The sequence below is a fragment of the Podarcis liolepis genome (genome assembly GCF_965112155.1).
Source record: "Podarcis liolepis genome assembly, chromosome: 3".
In the NCBI taxonomy this organism is placed as follows: Eukaryota; Metazoa; Chordata; class Lepidosauria; order Squamata; family Lacertidae; genus Podarcis; species Podarcis liolepis.
The window spans coordinates 67,114,212-67,131,998 of record NC_139557.1 but is presented as its reverse complement, the minus strand read 5'-3'; the positions used below and the strand labels follow the sequence as shown (position 1 = coordinate 67,131,998).

Here is a 17,787-nt window from a genome sequence, read left to right as displayed (position 1 = left end):
CAGAGCACACTGCTAGACTAGATGAGAACCCACTCATCAAATATGGTTCTAGGCCAGGCACCCCCAACCTTTGGCCCTCCAGATGTTTTGGACTATAATTCCCATCATCCCTGACCACTGGTCCTGCTAGCTAGGGATCATGGGAGTTGTAGGCCAAAACATCTGGAGGGCCACAGGTTGGGGATGGAAGTCCACTCACATGGAAGGAAGTCCAATTGAACTTACAAGTGCACATGCACATATTGTGGATATCCAAAGAAAGCAAAGCTTTGTCTGAATAACAACAAAAGAGATATGGGAAAGAACTTCTTCTTTGGTGATCACTAGAAACACAACAAAATGTTTAGAATTTACTAAAATGGTATAAATTTATGTAGCCTTAGTATCATTAAACTAAGGCAGTAGCCCTAAACAGTACTGTATACATTCACCTCTCCCTTAACCCCACTAGATCTGCCTGTGTGCATTACAGACAAGATTGCAATTTCACAGATTAAACAAACTAAATTCAAAGGAAGCACCACTGATTCTATTTTAACTGATCTGCATAAGAAAAAGGCATGTTCCTTTATAGATATATGAATCTGGAAATGTTAAATACACATTTCAATCTGGAAATGTTAAATACATATTAGCAGTTAATGTAGAAGTTAGAACTTGAATGTTGTCTTTTATCGCTGACTTTTTTAAAAGGATGCCATGCCCTGCAGCTCCAAAACAGAAGTTTTACTCTTAACTACTAAGCACAACAACAGACGTACTGTTCTGAAGCATTTATTTCCTTGCAGTAAAAGCTGACTGAATTCCACACATGCTCTTAACAGGATTGAGTAAGTTTTAAATTGCTTATCACTAAAGAAAGTGAAATTTGATCTGCACGCATGCTCAGAATAGTATGGGTACAATTTTCCATATTCCCATAAAAAATGACCATGCACAGCCATTTTATAGAAGGGCCATGTTTATCACAAAGTGGCTTTCCTTGTATCTGACTTAATTATTTCTAGAACTGTTAAAACACTGTGTCCTGCAAGAAAAACATTCCCCCCCCATACCCCATTCAGATTTTCTGGTGGGAAACTTTACACAGGTACAGCAACAAAACATTCTCTAGAAATCATTGCATCAGTTGTTGGGCACATAGCCACTGAAAACTGAATTTTAATGGCATTGTACCTTGCATTTCATATTTTTCAAAAATAATAATATATTTAGTTGCCTAGGTTTTTTTTTCTGCCATAAAATATATTAAGTATGAATTAACTTGATTTTTCAAGATTTTCGCTGATTTTGCTTTTTTACAACAAATTTACTGAAGTAATTATTATATACAACACAGATAGTGCCAATGATGTAATAAAAGCTTCAAAGCTACCTGGTGGGCTTATAGCCGAATAAAGTATTATCTATCTATCTATCTTCAAAGAAAGTTTATGCTTTGCTGGAAGAAACAAATTTCAGTTTGGCTATTTAAATATTTGTACTTTGAGTACAACTGAAAATAACAAACTTGAATCAATATGTATTTTAATTCTCTTTCTTGTAAAAAATAAAAAGGAACTACTAGACAACGATGACAGTGATTGAATGTTAAATGCTGCTGAAACATTCAAAGGAGTTGGATTGCTCAGCCATGAATTTGTAGTGAGTTCAGATACTCTACTTTATCTGGCATGCAGACTCTTTCCATTATTCTTAACCACAATGCTTGATGGCAGATGGTACCCTATGTATTCAGTTATTTAGACTTCTGGCTTAAAAATACTCTCTCTTTACCAAAGTTTCACTTCACTATCACAAAATGGAAACTGGACTTTAAAAAATGTAAGTCATACTCAGAGTAGATCTATAGAAATCAATCAATCTCACAACTAACTTAATCCGTTCATACAAATGGGTCTTTTATAAATATGACTGGGGCTGCAACCCTCTTCCTGGGGGCAGCCCCACTGAATTCAACAGGAGTTATGTTTGAGTATACATGGTTACTGTTGCATTGTCAATTAGATGCAATTCACCCTTTTCCACTGACAAATATTTAATAAAGTAGGCTTAAATATCCCAGCAATGATTTTCCAGGCCAAAAACCACTTATGGGAGATGGGAGACCTCCCAATTTCTAGGACAATTTTCTGATCCACACCTATCACCAAAGTAGTATTGCAGTGAAATTCCTTGCAAGGTGCTCTCTATTAGCCCTAACAATAAATTAATCTTATGGATCAGCTAGAACTAGATATGACAAATAGAAATCTCTCCACTTAAAATGGCTCTTGCTGATTAAGATGAAGGGGGAACAGAATATTCTCAACACATAAGAGTAACCGAGTAAACGCTACATTCTACTTCTGAAATATCTGCATAACTGGATATCTTTCCTCTAACTAATATTAAAGTCAGGATGGGTTACACTACACTTTTCCAACAAAATGTGGTCTGGACAGGTACAACTTCTTTATGTGTGTCATTTTTGTATGTAGGGTTCATTCCCATATAGGGAAATGCTATGTATGAAACAGCGGCTAGATCATCTCTATGTAGAGAAAAGGCACATATGAAGAACTTGTACCTCTCCAGCATACGGTTTATGTCGGAAGTGTAGTTTATTTATATGAAAAAAATCGATTCCTCCTCTAGTTCCAAAGAGACCCTAAATGACAACAAACAAAATACTTAAACCTACAACATACATTCAAGTTAGTAACAGCATAGCACATTAACAACAGCATGTGGGGGAAACGCCACATGTAAAGCATGCACATATACAAAGAAACAATGAATGTCCAAGAACCAACATAGTGCCATGTCAATTGTGGGCTGTTTTTTCTTTTTTTAATTAAAGATAAAGATATATAACAACTATCTATAATAATATCATAAAACACCCCAGTAAAAATGGTAATTTACCCCCACCCCCAAGAACTACAGCTTCTTTATAAAAGTGCATGCTGATAGCTTTCATTATGACAAAGACACGTTTGAAAGCATGATACCTAAGATGCTAAAAGAAAAGGGGAAAAGAAGGTATACAAAAGGACAAAATAAATCACTTTTAAAACTATTATATCTGTAAGATTTTTGAAAAACAATTAAAAGTATATTTCAAAAACTAAATGTATTTCAGCTACAGTGCAGTATTGACCAAGATCAGAAAGTGATACAATGACATTATATACAGAGATCAAATTCTCCAGAAAGCGACAGATTCTGACTTGAAAACTCATCCTAAAATGTAGAGACTGGCTGCAAGAATTCAATACCAAGAAAAATATTCTATGTACATCCTCAAAGGTATTGTTTATACTGTTTCACATGTTCTAGGTATATAGGTAAAACTTGGGAGGGCTTCTGCAGGTCCACATACTCACTCAAACTAAGGCCTGAAATTAGCTTATGACAGATTTCTGGTGTACCCCTCAGAGTACAGCAAGGGGCACACTTCTTTGCTAGCCCTATTCAAAACTTATGACTGCTAAGAACTGAAACGTTTGCCCATTCCGGTGTCAATACTTAACTCATTCAGTAATATTAGTGAATAAAGAATAGTAAAATTTACACTGAGCAAATTAGGCTGAACCACGTACATTAAGCAATGTCAATTTAAACTTTTCATCATATCATCATTGAAGAAAGATATGAAATGCAGCTGAGGCAACAATTAATTTTTTATAGATTCAGGATAGCAGTATTACATTTCCATTCAAAATTCAAAAGGTAAGATGCTTTGCCTTTTTGTTAAGTATTACTTAAATAAAAATTGACAGCAACTAATTAAAATGATTTCTGACTTTTCAGCAACTGACTCTAATGGAAGGTGCTAAGGTTTCTATGAAAATTCAAAATATTGTTATTGAACTCTTAACAACTGCATTAAAATTATTACTTTAACGGTAATCCCAGCTGTCAAGTGCTGACAGGATTAGAACCAAAACAGCACCAACTGGAAAAAGTGGGAGCTATCAGAGCGCTTGGGGGAAGCCCAAGGTTTGTAGACACACAAACAATATTTAGGAAAAAATGCTAAGAGGTAAGACATGAGCATGCTCTGTGGCTACAGAATGCTGAGTATCAGGTGAAGGGGTATGGCAAAGTCAGAGAAGGGATGATAGCTCTGGAAAAAGGGCTTAACTCTCTGAATTGGAGCACTCTACACTGCAACATTTTCAAGCAGATCTCACCTGTTGTTATTACTCAATACAGTATACATATTAAAGTATTATCCAGTGCTTTTGTGTTTCATATTTCTACCACCAAATGCTAGAGCTCCAGCAGTTATTGCATGTCTACTCAGCAAACATTCCACTAGTGGCACTAACTTTTTAAAGATTATAAATGTAGATGACACACATTATATTCTTAGTTAACACCAGTATTTGCATGCCATAGCCAATATGCACTAGACCAGGATCTAAACATTGTTTTACAGTGTGTACAACCTCAAAGGGCTGGATTCACCACATCAGCCCCATCAGGGGAATCCCGGTGCAAGAATTTCTGCTTACACAACAGGGCTCCCTCCCTCCTCCAAGAAATGGCTCTTGGAGGTTGGGAGAAACCCCAGAGCAACACATAGGGGGGGGGGGAGGGTGGATCATTCCATCTATCAAGCTGCAATGCTTGTGCACACAGAACAATTTTAAAAGCACAACACTGAATTCTACTACTCTACTCGAGTACAGCATTCACTACTGCTTCCTTCGTAAAATTCTGTCCCTTAGTAAAGTGACTTCCAAATACTTGTACAGTATACGGTTTAGAAAAAGAAAACTAGTGTTCACTCTTTATCAATGGCAGTCCCAGTTTTACCCATCCTGTCTCAAACTCAAAAAGGGATATCTTAACTATGGTTCATCAAAAGTAACTGTTGAGAAGTTTACTTATATGGCTTTTAACAACTGCTGAACTCTTCCAAAAAATACACTTGATCTAGCAGCATGATAAAAGCAGCAAACCAGCTGTTCCAACAAACAGAAATTGCTTTTAGCTAACTAAAATTAACCCAAACAAAAGAAAATACTATCATCCAAAAATATAGGCACAAACCCAATATATATTTGCAGGAAAGATTTTTACTCTTAAGTACCACTGCCAAATTTGGTAAATACACAATGAAGGATTTCATACAATGGAGCATCTCCTACCCTAGACCTACTACCCTCCCCCCCTCCAATACCATAAACTCTTTTCTCGTTGTTCTGAGATTTAACAAGGTGAGGGAGAGTTGTCCAATGTTGCTGGCTGCAAACCTTTATAAAAAACTAGTTAGTACATAGATTTAATGGGCTACTTCACATGTGACACAAGGATGGTTTAGCACTATGTGCAAGAGCTAATGTGAGTCACAGCAAAGCCTCAGGCTTGCTTACACACATACACACCTGCTCTCACATGGCAAGAAGAAACCTTGATGTTTCACTTTCAAATAATCCTTGCTTGGTATTATATACAAGCCAGAGGTTGTGGCTTAAAACAAACTGATTTAAAAAGCCAGCTTCATGAACCATGGCTTGAAGTTGGTTTATCTGGAAACTGGTAGCAGCCTTGATGATGATGATTATATTTTTTATATGCCTCCCATCTCTCTGGGCGGCTTCCAACAAAATATTCAAACATTAGAAACTTTAGACATTTAAACCCTCCCTGTATAAGGCTGCCTTCAGATGTCTTCTAAAAGCCAGATAGATATTTATTTCCTTGGCATCTGATGGGAGGGCATTCCTCCCATCTTTGAAAGGGAACATTACTGAAGCCCTTCTCCTGGCAAAATGGGTAGAGGAAAGGGAAGGAAACACCACATTAGCCAGAAACGTCAACACAGCTCATTCTAACTCATACACACAGAACTAAATCAAGTTTATCTTTATGAAAACCCATTGAAGGAGGAAAAAATCTGCTATATATTGGACAGAGGAAGCACAACCTTCTGGGTTTCACAGGACCTCTCAATTGCTTTCAGTACCATGACTATGGTATCATTCTCTACTGTCAGGATGGAGCTGGGCCTGGGACACAATTTTCTGGTAGTCCTAGTCCTCATTGACAGTAGGTTCCAGGTGATGGTACAAGCTGGGAGAACTAATGCTCAACCCCATTACTTCCAGTCTGTAAGATTCAGCAGAGTTCCATTCTGCCCTTTATAGTATTTAACATCTACATTAAACTGCTAGGAAGAGTTATTCAGGAATTTGGGGGCACCGTTGCTGTGATGACACCCAATTCTATATCTCCTTTTTGTCCCAAGTCCAAGGAACCCGTGGAGGCTCTTAGCTGGTGTTTAGCAGTAAATGAATGCATATGATCTAATAAGAGGGATTGCTACTGGTCAATGGGAGAGCTGATCCAAGAATGTGAATATAACCTGGACAGGGCTTTGCTTCTCTTAAAAAAAAATCAGTGCCAAAGTTATTTGCTCCTGGATGCCAATATAGCAATCATGGCCAACAATGCTTTTGCTCAGGTTAGGTTCCTGGGAAAAGATGGTCTGGCAAGGGTCACACATGTCTTAGTGACATCCAGGTTGGATGACTGAAACACACTCTACACGGGGCAGCCCTTGAACAGTGCTTGCAACCTTTAGTTTGCGCAGAATGCAACAGTAAGAATTTTTACTATGGAAAGTGCTAGAGACTATGTGACCACTATTAGCTTCAGCTGTTTTGGCTGGTTCACTTAACATGACAATTTAAGATGCTGATCATTACCTCTAAAGTTCAGTGAATTAGAACCAGAACTACATCTAGTGGGAACCTGGAAACGAGCCTTTCCACTGTTCAGTGGTGTTCAGACACTGGAATTCCCTGCTTGTATGCCCCCATCCTTGATGACTTTCCAGGGCTTAATAAATACTATTCCGTTTTGCAGAACTTTTAGGCTATGACTAAATACTGTCCAAATTAGTTGTTTGAATCTTTTAATTTTTGTACTGTATTTGCTTTTTAAATAATCTATCATTGTTTTAATTGAAATATTATTACACAATTTGAATGCTCTTTCAAAGGAACGGGAAATGTGGAATATAAAAATTTTAATAAATAACTAACCCAAACTTTCTAGATCAAATCCAGATAGTGAAAGTCAATGGAAGGAACTGTTTGTTGCAAAAGAAAGGGGAAAACACATCAAGCATTAACTAAAAAAGACCTTCAAGTTCATGAAGGGAAAGTTTTCTATCACCTCTCCAAGACCTCCTCAGTGGCTGGTCCGAGTACATGCCTTCATACATGGCAAGTAACTCAAATATTACATCCTCTGAAAGGGTTCTGGATTCTAGACTGAAGTGCAAATCCTAGCTCATCCACAAACAGATTAGGTGGCCAAACTCAAGGCTCTCCTCTTCATTTACAAAATGGAACTATCACCACTCTGACTCACAAACTTATCTCCTAGTTTTGCAGTCTCCAACAAGTCCAGGGTAGAGACCCATTTCTAACTCCCAACCAAGAACATATGATCCACTTTTACATTTCCACTTTTAATGTATACTTAATAGTGCTCGCATCTCACCACATATCACACACTGAGGTAGTGACATATATTTTTCAGTACAAGTCAACCAATATTTCATGTACTGTTGGTCACACTTTTGAACCCTTTTAGTAATTGTACCATCTCTTTGATTTCTGGGGGTTTTCTCCTCAGCGAAGCCCGTAGTTAATATTGAGCAAGAGAGCAAATCACAAATCACCGTTATGTTTGCATTTTCTTACAAAAAAAGGTCTTTCTATCACTTTCTTGATTTCTGTAACTTTCACCACCACCTTTCCTTCTCTGTCACCGGCTGGTGCTTTTTTTCATTACCTACTTGCTTGCACTTTTTGTCCACCAGCACCTGTCATTCCTTTATTTTTCTCTCCACTGACCTTATGCCTTATCATTGTCTCCTCCATCCACTTTTTTAGTCCTTTCTCTGTTACCTGTTCTCATGTCATCCTCTTTCACAATCTTTTCTATCGCCAGCTAATTTACCTGTTGCCTTTTTCTCTCTGCTCATGCCTTCTTCCACATTCTCTTCACCTTCTCAAACATCTCTATCCTTCCCTGCTCACCTTCTTCTATTTCCTTTCATCTGCTGGTGTTGCCTCTGTCTCCCTCTCACTTCCCTTTTTATGCTGTTCTCTTTCTTCCACCTTGCGTCACCTTCTCTGTCACTTCAATCCACTTCTCTGTAACTCTTCCCCCTCCCTAATGTCAACTTGCCTGAAATCAAAATGAAGAGGATTTGGGGAAAACGTTCAGCACCCTCAGAACCTAATATAGGCAGCATTTCTTCTTTGCTGCCCCGTTGCTGGATGGTGAAGTTTGAAGAAGCTCCATAGATTTGCCCAACTGAAGCAACATAGAGCAGTAGTTCTAAAGCAAAGAGCTTTCTTTTTAATTTGCAAAGTCTTGTCATTTTACTTTTTTTTTAAACTAATGTTCATTCCAAATCAACACTGAAACATAAAAGTTCCAGTCTTGTGTATACTTACTTGAGAGTTAATCCCATTAAAATAAGTGGGTCTTTCTTCTAAATAGAAATGCATAGGATTTGCTTATTAATTTAATTAAGGTTAACTAAGGTTCTCCCTCCCTGAGCAGCCAAATCTCCTCTTCCTTTTGTGCAGTTTTCCCCCTTTTCTGTTATCTTCTATGGATGCTTTTCTTTCCATCTCACACCAGTTTTTCTGCCCTCTCCTTGTGTCCACTTGCCTGAAATCTAATGTATAGAAAATAAATCTGAAGTTTCAGTACCACCAGAACCTTATGTGGGCAGCAATTGTTTGCTGGTGTCCTAAGCCCACTTAATTTTGAGTAAGCTTCATTTAAATGAATGTACCCTACTTCTGACTACGTCTTCTAAGCAATGGAGTTTCAGGCCTGAGCAAACAAGATGATGGGTGATCAGTGTGTAAACATGCATCATAGCACAACTCTAACCATGTCTGATCAGAAGGAAGTCCTACTGAGTTCAATGTGGCTTACTCCCAGGTAAATGGGATTAGGACTGGAATCCTGCTTCTTAATGAAAAAAAATGTTTTCACTGAAAAGCTGCAATAATCCTCTGAGACTCATAACAATCCGAAGCACACATCTACCTACAAGTAAAACCACATTTATGGTTCAACTGAATGAAACTTACTCCCAATGAAGACTACAAAGGTTCAGGCATTAAAGTTGCCACAATCCCACCAGGAACATTTACCTGGTCTCATAACTGAATAATGGCACAACACCTATGCACATACTGTACTTTAAGTAAGAAGTAAAGGAAAAAAGTGAAGTCCTATATGGCTAACCCAAAGAATCCTTACTCCTCCAGTAAACCTGGAATATGGCTGTACAGCTGCAGTAACAGAAGTCCTACTCACACCAGTAATCAGAGGAATAGGGGCAGAGGTATAAAAACCCTAAGGGGGCTGGACCAAGAGAGACACCACAACTTCACCTCTATTAAAGGCACGTTTGCACATTAAGTTCAACAGGGATTATCCCACCACGACCACTGCCCTTCTATTCCAAGTGAAGTGTGTACAGTACTGGAATTGTAGTCCTTACTCGTGAATAAATCCTCACCTTGTGAGGCTTACTCTGCAGATCTGAGAGGGCGTCTGGATCCGCTCCCCGCGTTCCTACGCCCCACCAGGAGCAAAAGTGACCCCATCCCCTCGTTTCCATGGAGAGGAGAGATGCCCCCTGAATGTAGGCCTCCCGCCACAACCCGCTCCCCGTGACACAGTGGCACACGTGATCCAAGGAGACCACCGAGATCGGATGGATAGCCTCTTCCCAAGACCAGCAGCAGCGTGTTCCCGTCAGGGGGTTGGTGGGGAGGAGGCGGCAGCAACCAGGCTGGGCTGGGCTGGGCCAAAGGGGGAAGGAAACCCTTTCGCGTAAGAAAAGGGAATAAAAAAGTCGCAGCCTCCGGGCTCAGCTGGGGAGTTCGCGTGGTGGTGACAGCTTTGCCTGGGGGGGATCCTGACCCTGGGGCTGAACACACACCTCTGCCTGGCTCAGCACCGCACTGCCAGCAAAGGCACTCTGCAGAAGCGACTCCGCAGGGCTGTCACCCCTCGAAAAAGGAGGCTGACTGGGGTTGTTCCCGCCTGTAACCTCAGGATTCTCCGGCCGCCTCTTCCCTCCGCCGGGGGACGGGGGCTGAAAGAAGAAGGCCGGAGTGGGCCCGAGCAGGGGAGGGGGATGCCCAGTCCCTCTCAGGCCTCTGAGGGCCGAGCGTTTTGCAGGAAAAAGGAGACAGTCGACGCCAGGCCCGCTCCGGCCGCGGAGTCCAGTCTTACCCTTCTTCGACACCGGCTCCGCCTCCGCCTCCCACAGCCGCCGCCACTACCGCCCGCGCCGCCGCCGCCTCCAACCGGCGAGGCGGACACCTCCGAGCCCCTCCTGAGCCGCCGCCGCCTCCTCCTCCCGCCGCCACCGGGGGAGGGAGGAAGGGGGGTTCCGTGACTGGTGCTGCTGTGGCGGCGGGCAGAGGAAGGGAGGGCTCGGCTGGGCGGGTGGGTGTCTTGCAGGCGCCGCTCCCGACCTCGCTTGGAACGGTTCCGGCTTCCCAGTCGCTCCCGTCCCTCCCCCCTCGTCCACCTCCTTCTTCTCTCGCTGCGCGTCTCAGCCAGCCGAGTCCAAATCAAAATAGTGTCACACAATATGGCGGCCACTCCAGTTGGCAAGCATCGCGAGATCTTGCCCCGAGTGCTAACGGGATAGCAGTGGGAGAGGAGGAGGAGCGAGATGCGAGATGCGAGATGCGAGGCGAAAAAAAAAAAGGGAAGGGCAGCCGGGGGCGGGGAATCTCCTCTCGTTGCCTAGGCGACGGCTAGTAATGCTGAGCAGAGCAGAGGTCAGTTTGACAGAAGTGTGGCCTCTTGCAGCCATCGGCTTCAACTGCCCACTCTGTTCCTCACAAGGAGCAGCGCAAAAGTGCCAGAGCTGAGCGCCTCTTTCAAGAGAAATGAGGAGAAACGTGTTTTCTTCCCCCTCCACTGTTCTGTGAACTCTCATGGCTTTACCAGAAATATTTCTCTGTCTTTTAATTTATCTGCTTTCCCCCAGTTCCTCCTCCTGGCCAAATTCGCATTTGCTCTTCAAGTAATTGAAATCTAGAGTGTAAGATGAAGGGTGTGGAGCTTGAATAACTTCAGCAGAGTGTGCTTCATAAAAACAAAATCAGCAAAAATAGAATCATACATCTGTAAAGTTGGAAGGGACCCCTGTGGTCATCTAGTCCAATTGCCTGCCGTGCAGGAATTTGAACTAAAGGATCCATGACAGATGGCCATCCACCTTCCTTTGGAGACCACTGCACTGCCAAACAGCTCTTACCAACAAAAAGTTCTTTGTGATGTTTAGTGGCATCTCCTTTCTTGTAACTTGAACTCACTAGTTCAGGTCCTAGCCTCCAGAGCAGGGGAAAACAAGCTTGCTCCCCCACATTTGAGAGTCCTTTAGATATTTGAAGATGGCTATGTTTCCTCTCAGTTTCTTCTTTCTCAGGCTAAACATACCCAGTTTCATCAACTGTTCCTCATAAAGCTTAGCTTCCAGACTCTTTATCTTCTTGGTCATCCGCCTCTGCACTTATTCCAGCTTCTCAATATCCTTCTTAAACTGTGGCACCTAGAACTGGACACAGTACTCCAGGTGTGGTCTGACTAAGGCAGAATAGAGCAGGATTATTACTTCCCTTGACCGGGACACAAGATTTCTGTTGATGCCGCCTCAGATAGCATTAGCTTTCTTGCTGCTTGTGGTCTATTAAGACCCCTCAATCCTTTTCACATTTACTAACAATCCACGTGTCTCCCATCTTATATTTGTACACCTGGTTCTTCCTGCCTAAGTGTAGAACCTTACATTTGTCCCTATTGAAATTTATTTTGTTAGTTTTGACTCAGTTCTCCAATCCTGATCCTGTCTTCTGCAGTATTGGCTACCCCTCCCAGTTTGGTGTCACCTGCAGATTTGATGAGCATCCCCTCAATACATTCATCCAAGTGTCCAACAACTTGCGTACTCACAGGCACACTTGCTTTGTTTGAAGTAAATAAGGAATTCACAAGTATGATAGAGCAAACCCATTGAGATAAGGAGGAAGCCATTTCCAGGTTCTTTCAAGTAACTTTTGACAGCTTTAAATAAACATTTATTTTCAAGTATTTCTGAAATATTTAGTATTTCAGAACTCACCATTGGCAAAAACTAAAATGAAGAGCAGAGAAGGACCATTGGTTTAAAAAAATATTATTATCATACATCATTTATATGTCTCCCAGTAATTAACCTGCCTTTTGAGTATAAGTCTCTGTGACACCTATCAAGACATACTCAAATCATATAAACAAATTTTTAAAAGCACAATAAATACTAGTTACGAGCAATAACAATCATTCTCTGCAATCTCAATGCACCATGTAAAATTTTACATTATTCTTATGGAGGTGAGGATAAAAATATGAAATCCACAGCTCTGCTAAGAGAGAGAGAGCACTCAGCCACTCTGAGTCATCTCCGGGTATCACAGATTGACTGCCAACTTGGTTGTGCACACACCATATCTGTAAAGCACATTCAAAGCTGATTATTTTCCTCCAAGAATTCTGGGCACTGTAGTTTACCCCTCGGAGTTATAATTCTCATAAGCCCTTAACAAACTTCAATGCCCAGAATTATTTGAGGAAAATAATGTGCTTTGGATGTGCTTTAAAGGTGTAGTGTGTAACAGCTGAAATCAGTTGGAAGAAAACCCAGAGCCTTCTGGTAACCTTGAGGATACACCTGCTGTTAGCCTAAACCTCAACAGAGAACTGGCAAGGCAATCGATGTAAAATCCCTCATTTGCAGACTACCATCTTCCCACCCTATCAATAAAACTAAGTCTAATGTGCACTCTGCCACATGTATTGGGCCAATTACATTTTGGGACAGCCTCATGGTGGTGATGCTGATCACGACGTCCTGAGCTGCCCCCAACCTGGTGTCCTTTGCATGGATATTGACATCTTCCACTGCTAAGAATGTGGGGCTCCTAAACACCATATCTAAGACCATATTGATCAGCTCAGATAGGGAGACTGCTGGGCAGCAGGGGATTGCCAGTACACCAGCAGAATCCTTTATCTGTCCCACTTAGCCAACACAATTTGCAAACACCCTAGACGTGTACAGTACTTGTCTAGACAGGGAGACTGGAAAGAGAGACTGAATTCCTAACACACACCCTTCTGATTTCACTCTGATGCTGGCTTGGATTATGACATTAAAGGAACAGAGAAACCATGGTCACTTTATTGCTATGAAATATGCTCCTAGCTCTTTGAGTTGCACACTGTTAGTGACAGGAAAGATTTTAAGCAGGAAATACAACTATTACTGATAGCAGATGAATTGACTTGATAAGCCACATCTGCTAAGTACACAACTTTTGCTGAACATAGTTGCTTAAATTAGTTTACATGTTTGTGATTCCTTTGAGCCATCTTCCAAAGAAAGAATCAGCTATCTCCCAAATAAAGAATTGGTTACTGACACAACAATTTCAGACTTTGAGGAGAGCACTTTGAATGGAAATGTACCTATTTGGATCCCAATGTCAGGGGAAGGAGATTAATTTTTGGAATGTTACTATCAAAGTTGGAAGTCATGGCATTTGCACAACAGCACCGCTATAAAAGTGGAAGGGATGATGGGATAACCTGCACATATTGTGCAGAACAGGTGCACATGGCAATACAAACAGCCCTAAAGACTAAAATGTTATTGCAGGGCTAGCAAGGGGTCATGTGTGGGAACGGCTGAGAAACAAACTATCACAACCTAAGTCCAACGTACTACCCAAATACTGTGCACCCATGGCAACTTTTGCCTTGTGCCCCTCAAGTTTATTTTCAATATGAGAGGGACCTTGCAAAGTGCAGTTTGTGATGTGGCACAGCAGGCTGCTTCTGTTCAGAAAAGAGAAGTCTAAAATTGTACCCAACTCTTTGGATCCTGGCCCATATTACCAGGGCAAAAGTGCAGAATTACAATGTGAGATATATATCTGGAGTACACTTTTTATACTTTTTCTAATATGATTATTTCATCTACCATATCCACTGCGTTTGAAGCAAAGTCTTTTGTTAAAAGTTTTGTGGCTATTGTTTAGCAGAGCCCAAATAGGAGGCAGGGCAAAGTAAGACTTGCTAATACAGTATTTCATTCAAAATGGTTTCAGATTTAGAACTAGCCAGGCCATTTCCCCTCTAAAGTTTTGTTATTATTCTGCAGTGGCCTTCAAGTGGAAACATATGCTTATTTAACTGTCATATCATATAGCATCAATTACAATTTTTTATGAAAGCGATTTTACTGGGCAAAACCTGCATTATGAGACTTTGAAAGTTATACTTGTTGCACCAAGTTTAACTTGCAGGATTAGACTTCTGTACCTTTGATTATAGTTGATTGATGTAGAAATGTCAGCAACGCTGCAATTTCAGGGTCCTAAATCACATATTAATAGTGTACTGTAGTACTAGAAACGTTTACTCAGAATTAGATCCCATTTAGTGGAATGGGAAGTTCTTTCCAGTGTTATGGGTTTGCAGGGGGCAAGGATCCCTAAAATTCCTGGGTGCCAAGTTCTCCTCATAGCTTCTGAAATTAGTAAATGTGGGGTTTGACCAGCGGATTTAGCAAGGCCTTAAAAAGGCAGCTTCCTCAGGAGATTGCCTTAGAGAGGTGCTATGAAAGAACAAAGGTGATGGCAATAGATTTGAGAGGGGAAAGTTGCAAGGGTAACTGGGGGTGTGGTGTCACCACAGGAAAAAAGTGTCTTTTTGCAAGAGGCTTTTGAAACAGAGGTTGTCAAGGGGACACTGGGGATGATGTAATGGATGGAAGAGTTGTGTTTGGCAAGGGGTTCTGGGGAAAAGGAGCAGGAAGTGGAGGAGGAAGTCTCCATGAAGGGACTGAAGGGCGGCAGCCATTTTGGCTGGCTGGAGCGGGCTGTTACGGTGGAAGCTGCTTAGGATGCATCTGAGTCCAGTGCTGTGCTGCTGGGAAGGACAAGCCCCACTTGCTGTGAATGCCCTCTCCATCTGAACTCAGGTGTAAATATGCATAAATAAGCAGTATTTAGAAGACACTGCAGACACCCTGGGTGAGCACCTGGAATCCCTGGAATCATGCTACCACTCAGCAGAGATTGTGGGTGGCGTGGAACTCTAGTTATGTAAGTACTCGGTATAAGGCTGCATATACACAAAGCCATTTGCAGCACAAAAATTAAGTTTTCCTCAATCCCAAATTGTTGATGATCGTCCTGAACATGGTGCTTCAATCTAGAGTCATCTGCCATCCACACAGGTGGCTATGCTTACTTGAAAGCTTTTCCCTTGAGTAGGTTATCCATGCCTCCCCCCCCCCCCCGCACATGCCCCAGGTGAATGAAGAAATAATAATAATAATAATAATAATAATAATAATAATAATAATAATTTATTTATACTCCCGCCCATCTGGCAGAGTTTCCCCAGCCACTCTGGGTGGCTTCCAATCAAGTGTTAAAAACAATACAGCATTAAATATTAAAAACTTCGCTAAACTGGGAAAGAAAGAAGTAGTGATGGCGATACCCACCCAGAACGTAATAGGGCAGCTGTGGACACTCCCCAACCCCATTGCCACGGCTGCCTACATCTGTTTTAACCTGTTTTCAAATGGACATACTGCAGGGTAATGCAGAATCAATCTGCAGTAAATTTCTATTCTTTAAATGAAACTGGTTTCTCAAGTACTTTTCAGTGGCAAAAAATATGCAGTAGAACCAGATTGTGCATAGAATAAAATGCTGTGTGTATGCAACCTAAGTCACTTTCCTTCTTATTAGAGATTTCAGTTTACAAAACATCATATAAACACAAGCTAAGTTCATATGTATTTATTGTACCCCAACCAGCATGAGCATGTTGTTTAGTCGTTCAGTCGTGTCCAACTCTTCGTGACCCCATGGACCAGAGCACGCCAGGCACTCCTGTCTTCCACTGCCTCCCGCAGCTTGGTCAAACTCATGCTGGTAGCTTCGAGAACACTGTCCAACCATCTCGTCTTCTGTCGTCCCCTTCTCCTTGTGCCCTCCATCTTTCCCAACATCAGGGTCTTTTCCAGGGAGTCTTCTCTTCTCATGAGGTGGCCAAAGTATTGGAGCCTCAGCTTCACGATCTGTCCTTCCAGTGAGCACTTAGGGCTGATTTCCTTAAGAATGGATAGGTTTGATCTTCTTGCAGTCCATGGGACTCTCAAGAGTCTCCTCCAGCACCATAATTCAAAAGCATCAATTATTCGGCGACCAGCCTTCTTTATGGTCCAGCTCTCATTTCCATACATGGGAAAACCATAGCTTTTACTATACGGACCTTTGTAGGCAAGGTTATGTCTCTCCTTTTTAAGATGCTGTCTAGGTTTGTCATTGGTTTTCTCCCATAAAGCAGGCGTCTTTTAATTTCGTGGCTGCTGTCACCATGAGCATATATTGTTCAAACAAAATTTTTTAATTGCTTTTTTATGCACAGGTTCAAAATCTTTTGATAGTTAAAATCTGTGAGACATTGCAAAAACTGCCAAATCTTTTGAAACAATTTATAAAGGCCCATCCATCAGATGGCACTGTTTGTGTGCCTGGCTGTTGTTAACCTGTAGGTGTGGTAGTGTATCTTCCAGTAACATGTACATCTGCAAATAGGAAAGGATGAAAGTTCTGTGGAACTGGGGTAAGGCAGACCTGTGGGGAGAAAAGAGAACAGATCAGACACAAAGTACTTTTCCAACTATGCAGTATTCTACTAGTATTTGGGTCCCGTCCCCCCCCCCCCCGCAGTGTGCTGTTTCAGCAACAGTTTAGGAAACATATTGAACAAATATTCGGAACAGCACAAATAAAATACAAACTTACTGGCACAGAACTAAGTTTACAGCTTTACGTCTAGAAAGAGCAATGGAATAATTTAGAGCAATTTTGGACACTCTCAAGTGACACATTATTTTTAATGTGGTATCTGAAGAAGTGTGCTTACACACGAAAGCTCATACCAAGAACTAACTTAGTTGGTCTTAAAGGTGCTACTGGAAGGATTTTTTTTATTTTGACATTATTTTTAGATTTTAATACTGTGGGTTTTGACCCAAATGCAGTAAAATATATTCTCTAAACTTGGATGTACCATGCAAAGTGCCATCAGGACCAGACACTATAAACTAGGATTGGCGTATAATTTCAGGGAGAAGAGATTGTAATGGAGACGGTATTGTTGCCTACTTTTATGAGGAGAATGAAGTGTTATAAATGCTGAAGATCCTTTCAACTAGAACTGAACATACTTCAAAAATATTCCCAACTTCTTGATATGCCAAAATCAATATAAGAATTCTTTATTGGCAAAAAGAATGTTTTCCCTGCACGTTACCTATTTATCCCAATATTAGATCCATACCTGCTTTTAAATCGGATGATTAATGTAATGTGCAGCTAGCAATTGCAGATTTAATGAGCGCATTTCCCACATGCTATGAATGATGCCACCTCTTTTCAGCAAGGAGTTGTTTTGTTACTTTATCGGTGTGACATCTGCATGACATCTGTTTCATTTTGGTACCGGAGGCTCCTGCTATCTACTCAAATACTCAGCAAGAGAAAGTTCTATGAATAAATCCCAAACTCCCTTCTGCCTACCCTAGAACTAGCCCGATTTAAAATGCAAATTAAGAAAACTAAGAGAAGCAACCCCTGTTAATCTAGCATATGCTATTGCCCAGTGTGG

General features: G+C 41.2%; 2 protein-coding genes across 15 annotated transcripts in view; one reads left to right on the top strand and one right to left on the bottom strand.

The window, feature by feature from the left end:
• Positions 1 to 10,664, bottom strand: part of TAB2 (TGF-beta activated kinase 1 (MAP3K7) binding protein 2) — a 47,437-nt gene extending 36,773 nt beyond the window's left edge. For 2 of the 3 annotated variants that reach the window (XM_083496270.1, XM_083496273.1), the window contains exon 1: positions 10,276 to 10,664. The gene's annotated coding sequence lies outside the window, so the exon portion shown is untranslated. Of the gene's footprint in view, positions 1 to 8,045; positions 8,192 to 10,275 lie in introns of those variants that run through there. The other variant, XM_083496272.1, reaches the window with a different exon arrangement.
• A 175-nt stretch (positions 10,665 to 10,839) lies between these two features.
• LOC310703746 (uncharacterized protein) overlaps positions 10,840 to 17,787 on the top strand; it is a 151,962-nt gene continuing 145,014 nt past the window's right edge. For 4 of the 12 annotated variants that reach the window (XR_014524334.1, XR_014524338.1, XR_014524339.1 and 1 more), the window contains exon 1: positions 14,883 to 15,203. Coding sequence is in view for 4 of the 12 variants with exons in the window: in XM_083496295.1 (XP_083352421.1) it covers positions 10,992 to 11,080 (89 nt within the window). In the remaining 8 variants the exon portion in view is untranslated. Of the gene's footprint in view, positions 11,081 to 14,864; positions 15,204 to 17,787 lie in introns of those variants that run through there. The other 8 variants (XM_083496295.1, XM_083496298.1, XR_014524337.1 and 5 more) reach the window with 6 other exon arrangements.